The 7,516-nt window shown below is 36.4% G+C and overlaps 2 protein-coding genes across 3 annotated transcripts in view; one reads left to right on the top strand and one right to left on the bottom strand.

Annotated features, from left to right (window-relative positions):
- Nucleotides 1-516: 516 nt before the first annotated feature.
- LOC110777030 (LOB domain-containing protein 1) lies at nucleotides 517-3,290 on the bottom strand. The gene is made up of 2 exons (XM_021981624.2): nucleotides 2,781-3,290; nucleotides 517-1,066 (listed from the first exon to the last, which is right to left on the bottom strand). The coding sequence occupies exons 1-2, from the start codon at nucleotides 2,973-2,975 to the stop codon at nucleotides 821-823; spliced, it is 441 nt and encodes a 146-aa protein (XP_021837316.1). The 5' UTR covers nucleotides 2,976-3,290; the 3' UTR covers nucleotides 517-820.
- LOC110777028 (uncharacterized) overlaps nucleotides 1,049-7,516 on the top strand; it is a 23,465-nt gene continuing 16,997 nt past the window's right edge. The window contains exon 1 of one of the 2 annotated variants that reach the window (XM_056837271.1): nucleotides 1,049-1,071. The gene's annotated coding sequence lies outside the window, so the exon portion shown is untranslated. Of the gene's footprint in view, nucleotides 1,076-7,516 lie in introns of both variants that reach the window. The other variant, XM_056837270.1, reaches the window with a different exon arrangement.

Raw genomic sequence — 7,516 nt, 5'->3', positions numbered from 1 at the left:
GACGATGAAGTATATATTTGAAAGAAAAATAAAGGAATTTTTATCCACAATAAATAATTATTACATCGCATGTATGTATGATATCAAACGTAAAGATAAAAAGGGACGAAGGGAATATATTTTTGAAAGAAGATAGTCATCGATTGCGACTCATAAGAGTGACAATCTATCACCATTAGTTAGTGATATTAGGTAACCAAAAAGGCAAAGTAGCTTTAGATTGAATGATTTTATAAAGAAAGTATGTCTTTTGATTTCTACTTGGAGCTATATAATTATGCCATTACATTATGCATGTCTATATGATCATATCACCTAATTTTTTTCATACAAAATATAAAGATGACGTGACCCAAATTAAAGCTAATTTGCTTAATTCATTAGTTTACTACGGAGTACTTAATAAATAGACGTATATATATATATATATATATTCTTGAGCTATATAATTACTAGTCTTATATGCACGCGATGCGTACGAATATAAGAAATCGTTTGTGTTATTACATTTAAATCTGAAATAACATATAAAAAATATAATATAAATACGATGCGCGCGAATATTATAAACATATAAGTTAGATAGAGCCGAACGCATATAAACATATTGATTAAAAGGGTACGAATTTATAGAAGGGGCTAAATTGATTAAAATGTTTGTTTGACCTTTTCATATGGGGGTATGTTGTCACTATATTATTTATTCTATAAGTGTGAGGATATTTTAGTAATCTAAGGAGGACACTAAAAGTGAATTCACTAAAATAACCTCACCTCACCTATTCAGTTACGGAGTACTACGTATATAATAGAGATGCCATTACATTATATATTCATCATTTTGGTGAGCCATTTCCATACAGATTAAAGCTAAGAGATTAGTTTGCTGACACTTAATATTCAGAAGGTCAGCTTGAGCCTTAGCTAACTGTGCTTGGAGGTCATTCACTTGTTTTTGAAGCTGACAAATACTTCCTGCACATCCATAAACAGGATCTCTTATTCGTGCATTCGCTTCGTACACCATGCTGCTCACTGCATCCGCCCTTTGCGATTCCGGGAGCTCCTGATGTATGTACGTTTTCCAATTTCATTAACCAATGTTTCAAACCCAAACATTAATTTATTTATTATTTCATACAATCATACTCTTACTTTTGCTACCACAACTAATGCAATTGCAATTACGTATGGTCAAAGTGTCAAACTAGATTCCCTAGTAAAAGGGCAAAACATATATATAATCTGTGAAAATAATATGATGGATTTGGATGTTTAGGTTTAACATCATTTTCAGAAATAAGCTAGTACTAGCATTAGATGATTAATAGGAAAAAGCAAACATTGACCCATGCAAAGTTCAACAGAATTAAGATTCAAAAACTAGTTTTTTGAGGTGAATTAGAGGTTTGACTAATTTAACGAGCTAGTCAAACTAACTAATATAAACAACTAACAACTCCTATCCAAAACAAGGCCATGTATTTTTTAAATTAAATGGATAGACTTTCATTCTTCAGGTAAACCGTAAACAACTAAACGTATTGCACAAGGGTCCTTGATCCAATTGCGCCACACATATACCCTTGGTCATCCATGTTTACTGGTGTAGAAAAGACTAAGGATAAGAAAAGTTAAAGGTAAAAAAGCTAAGTGGTTGTTAAAGCAAAATGATGCAGTTAACAGACAAGAAATCATTGAGATGTTTCGCTTAGTAACTAACACTTGTAACAAAAGAAGAAAAATATGAAACTTTGGTAGGTGGTTTGTCAATCTAAACATCCTAAGGTATTATGCCATCTACTATGTCTATCTACCATTATATCACTATGGGGATTTTAGTAATTTAAGTGACCACCTTTATCTTTTTTTTTTAGGGGTAACACTTTTATCTTAGTTATTTTTTTAGCAAATGAGTCAAAGAGCAATCTAAATTGAAATGGGAGGATTGGAACTGAGATCAATTGTACATAAACTCTCAATTACCTTAATCACCAAGCTAAAACCTTATTGTATGAGGTGGTAGAATGATTAGTTGTATTGCACTTTAGGACCATTGCATGCTTTTATTTTATTTGCTCCTTTCTGCATTCACACAACCCCTCTCAATTCCCTCCAAATTGTCAAACACAAATATACGGGGTAATTAATTAGCTCTTGTGCAAATCACGACTTTATTAATTTTTTAAAATGTTTAGTTAATTTATTTCTAAGTGGATATTGAATTATTAACTGATATGGTTGATTTTCAATTCAAATAACAAAAAAAAAGTGTTAGTATATAGATGTGTCAGAGGATCAACTCAACCATGAGTTAATTCAACTGATATGGCTGATTTTCAATTCAAATAACAAAAAAAAGTGTTGTATATAGATGTGTAAGAGGACCAACTCAACCCTGAGCGGTTGAAGCCCAAATTTAGTTTTATACTCTATCACGCCCTGAAAGCCCTTAAAATATTCCACTTTCAAAGAAGGGGTGGATGAGATTTGAACCCGTGACCTTTGCGTCACGCTGGCTCCAATACCATGTCATAGAACCAATTCAATAAAAAAACAATAAAAAGATTGATCACCTTATAGTTTACTGTTTACGCCACATTAAATAATTTGAAATGAATATTTTGTTTGTTAATGGTTAGTATATGTAAGTGAATATATATGAGGTAATTTAAGCAAAAAAACTGTGTTAGTGGGTATAAAATGCAGAAGTAGAGGGAAATAGAAGCAGATAGTAGAAAGGGGTTTAGATGGAAAAGGATGTAAAGAGCATATATTACCTGGAGGAATTTAATAATATTGCTAGCCCCAAAAACCCGGTGAGCAATAGTGAACTTGAGTGGCTCAGTAGGCGGAAAGTAAGGTGCCAATACACATTTGTCAGCGCATCGTCGCCGTAGGATCTTACAGGCAGCGCAAGGGCTCACAACCACGGTCGGCGGTTGCGACGAAAGAGAAACAGATTCAGTGGTCATGGTCTTGGTCTTGGTCTTGGTCTTGGTCAAAAAAACAAATGCAAATGAAGAAAGAAGAAAGAAGAAAGAAGAAAAGGTTGAAATGGAGGGAAATAAACTAGTTTGCTTTAATTATAGGAAATTAAAGTTGGGGAATTTAGTTTTCTTTAGCAAAGTTCTAGGTCTCTATATATGTATATTTATGTCTACTTGTGTAGTAGTACTCCGTAATAATAGTGGATTAGAGAGGTTGGAAGTTGGAAGTTGGAAGTTGGAAGTTGTAGGAGTCGAGTGAAAGTGATTAGATGACACAAAATCTTGTTTATAAGGGGCCAGGGCCGTCTCGACTATTTGGAGGTCCGGTTTTAGTATAAAAATGAGGTCTTAAATACTCGTGATTTATAGGGAAAAAATAAAATTATTAAGGAAAACAAGGGGCCATGGCCGTCTCGACTATTTGGAGGTCCGGTTTTAGTATAAAAATGAGGTCTTAAATACTCGTGATTTATAGGGAAAAAATAAAATTATTAAACGTAAAACTCATAACTATTATGATTATATTAAGATTGGGGGCTTGTATGTCCGGTTGGACTGCCCTATAGTCGGGCCTGTAAGGGGTGTACAGTAATTTACTGTACACCAAGCCTAACTAACAAGCTTTCCTTACTTTGGGCTGGACTCACATTTTTTCTCTCTTCTCTCGTCATTATCTGTGTACTCTTTCTCTGTCCTCTTTCTCTCCTTCTCTCTAGCGATTTTGCCTGCTACTTTCTTCAATCGTTTGCTGCGATTTTTGGCTGCTATTTTCTCTGCAATTGTTCTTCATTGATTCCGCTCCATAATCAAGGTCAACTTCCTTCTTTTTTGTGTTCTTCGATTAGTTATCATGTTAGAATCACAGGATAATAAATGCAACCTCCTCTTTCAAAATTCTTATTATATGCACCAGTTTGAAAACATAGAAATGGAATCACGATGATGATGAATCATGAGTATAAAAGCAAAGGAACAAGAGATCCAAAATAATCAAGAAAGTATTAAGAGTCACCTTGCTGCCAGTCCAAAACTTACGGTGGAGACATCAGGTCGGATGTGCTTCATCGTGTCAAATATGGTGGTCCCATATCAGTTTACCTAACTTTTACCGCATGAATGCTAACTTCTAATATAAAAAGGCTAATTTTTACTCTCTTTTTTACGCAAAAGACTAACTTTAACTTCTGAAGTTTCACTGAAGTAAAAAATTAGGAATATCAATATATATACTTCGTAAAAGTTAAGAATATCAATATAAAAGTTGGTTCTTGTGTAATAAAAGTTAAGAAAGGTTTTATACCAGTTTACCCAATATGTAAATATTTGAACAATAAGGCTATTAGCTCAAATGGTAGAGCAATGTGCATTTATATATGTACATAGTGTGGGTTCAAGTCCCGTATAAGCCTACATACTTTTGGAGTTTTGGGTTGCGTTTTGGTTTGATATACAGAGAAATGACTTATAAAGTCAGTCCAAATTGGTAAAAGTTACCCCAAAATGCCGATTTATTTTTCATAATGAAACCAATAGCTTATGTAAGATTTGAACCTACATCTCCGCGCAAGTTTAATGGTGCTCGGCCAGTTGAGCTAATAGGCTTACAAAAATAAAAACACACAATTAGAGCATATATATAGCCATCAAAAGATTAGGCAGGGGAATACAAAAAAATTGATCCCAAAATAAGATTTCTCCATGCCCAATAGTTCAAAAGACCGATCAAATAATTAAACCTTTGGTCTTCGTGCTCCCAAATTATAATATTAATGCTCTTTAGGTTTTCTCAACATGTCTTTTGGAGGTTCAACATCAACTTCCTATTTGAGGTCCTTTGCCTAAATCGATCAGGGCGATTGATAAGCATAAGGAAATCATTACCCTGAATCTCTGATAGATATTAACTCAGCTGTAGTCCAACATTGAATCTGATTGAAAATATAATGTATCATGTTTCAAATACTGTAAGTAATTATGTGATCCATCCTTATTGAGCTTTAGCTAATTCATGGCTGATATCAGTTCTTTCTAGTGAAGAGTTACTATTTTGTCATACACTAAGTTTATATGGCTAGTTTAATTTTGCTGATAGATACAGGCAAGTATCTGGAAATATATACTTTGTTCAGGAGGCCGTTCCAATTTCCAATAACATATTCACCTCATCAGAATTTCTAACTTCAAGGGATCAGAATGCATAAGCATGAAATGAGATTAACACTGTCTGGTGCAAAGTAGCCACAACATGCATATGAATTACCTACTTAATACAAAGAGCAAAAACAAATAGATTTATGATTATTATTTACAAGCTCACCCAAACGAATCAAGTTTCAGCATGAGGCAACATCCATGAAGGAGTTGTACAAAGACTCTAGATCAAAGTGAAGCTGCCTTACTTGTTGCTCAGTCAGCTCCTCAATGCAGTTTAGCAATATCAATCAGTATTTATGATGCCACCTAACAAAACCAACCTCCTGTTTCTCAATTTCTCATGGCATTTTAGCGACTTAACCCAGAAATCAACACTTTCAATACAACCCATAAAAAATCATATTTTTTTATTATAAAATCTTCAATAATAAATAACATAACGAGTAATAAAGTTCGAATTGCATAAGACTAGCCAAAAATAAATTGTGAATCAACCCAACAAAAATATGAACCTAAAAATTAAACTTTCAATTGCATTTCCAACAAATGAGAAATTAACCATTGCAAAAAGCGATAAAAGTAAAGATAATGACCTGAATAACTAACAGATGCAGAAGATTGAGCCAGATAATAGGTCTGGCAAGAGATTCTGCGGCGGCTAATCGGAGAATACGGGGTGAAGTTAGCGGAGAAATAGAGGTCGGTCGTGACGGCGAAGAGAGTTTTCGGAGAGAGAGGAAGCTAGGAGGAGAGAGAATCGAAGTAGAGTGAAGAGGAGTAAGATGAAATCTCCGCCATTTTTGTGTAGTTGGGGGTCATGAGGTGAGAGAAAAAGTAGGGAGCTTGGTAAGTGGTAACCAAAGATAGCTGCTTGTCACGGATGGCCTCCCACACCATCGCATGCAGCAACATGCAAGGCATCAAGCATCGCAAGGCAACGCGGTGCACCGCCAAAGGAGGCGGCAAGTTCGTTGGGCACCACCGGACAACGTGGTGTTCCATCGGAAATCGGGTCGTGTGGGTCGTTGATTCATCGGGATGCATCATGGTGCATAGACATGGGCACTGGGACTGGGCGCTAGGCAGCATTGTGAGTAGGGATGGGCATGGGTCCAGGACTCGGTCCAGACCCGGTTGGACCCGGCCCATTTTTAAGGGTCTGGGTCTAGTTATTGAAGGAAATAATGCCCTTGGTCCAAGTATGCATTCTATGTTAAGTCTAATAAATGCGGTTCAGTATTAATTAACAAGTTAATAATTCAGTGAGATCAAGTGAGCTGAATGCCTAGCTAGAGGCCGCTTCAGTTCAAGTGGAATTAATGATATTAATCCACAGCTTACTCTTGACTGAACCCGTAGGGTCACACAAATAGTACGTAAACGGATCAAGTATTTAATGGCATTAAATACTCCATCTATGAATATTCGGAACCGACGGATCTTGGTTTCAGTGGGAGCTAAGATCGTCACAGGCAAGAAATGAATACTCCGGAAACGATGATATTGCCGGAAACGGAAATATGGATCGCATCGGAAATATGAATATTATCCAAGTCGTAGATGTTGCCGGAAACGGAAACATGGTACGTATCGGAAAATATTATTGGAAATGGAAATATTACCAGAATCGGAAATATTGCCGGAAACGGAAATATTGTCAGAATCGGAAATATTACCGGAATCGGAAAATAATTCCGGAAACGGAAATATTAAATATTTGTTCGAAACGGAAATTAATTCCGGAATCGGAAATATTAAATATTGTTCGTATCGGAAATAGATTCCGGAAATGGAAATTTAATCGGAAGCGTATCGTACGAATTAGCATCGGACGAGGCCTGCCGGACGAAGGCCCAGCACGAAGCCAGGCCATCGCCCAGCAAGCACGCACGCCACAGCCCAGCGCGCACAAGGCCGCGCATGCGTGGGCCGTGCTGCGCGGGCTGCTGCTCGCACGCGCATGGGCAGCCCTTGTGGCTGCCGTGTGTGTGTGAGTTTCAGCTCATGCGAGATTCCTGAATCTGCAAGAGTCAGTGTATGATTAAATGTCTATTCCTATTGGATAAATTGATTAAGTAGAATTCATGTAGAATTCTAATTCCAATTAATTCGCATCCTACTAGGATTACGATTCCTTTTCCATAACTCTATAAATAAAGGCCTAGGGCTCATAATTTATACACAAGTTTTCAAGTATTCAAAAGTGAGTTTTTGAGAGAAAATCAAACACACATCTTGCCTCAAAAGTGCCGAATTTTCTGAGTACCTTAAGGGCGATTCTAGTTGGTCAATCTTAAGGCGGATCCGGACGTGCTGTGGACTTTCTACGGAGGGACGACACTTGGAGTCCTAAAAGACTTGTTCTTGTTCGG

The sequence above is a fragment of the Spinacia oleracea genome, chromosome 2 (genome assembly GCF_020520425.1).
Source record: "Spinacia oleracea cultivar Varoflay chromosome 2, BTI_SOV_V1, whole genome shotgun sequence".
NCBI lineage: Eukaryota > Viridiplantae > Streptophyta > Magnoliopsida > Caryophyllales > Amaranthaceae > Spinacia > Spinacia oleracea.
Note: the sequence above shows the minus strand (reverse complement) of the source record. Positions and strands in the feature narration are given on the sequence as shown.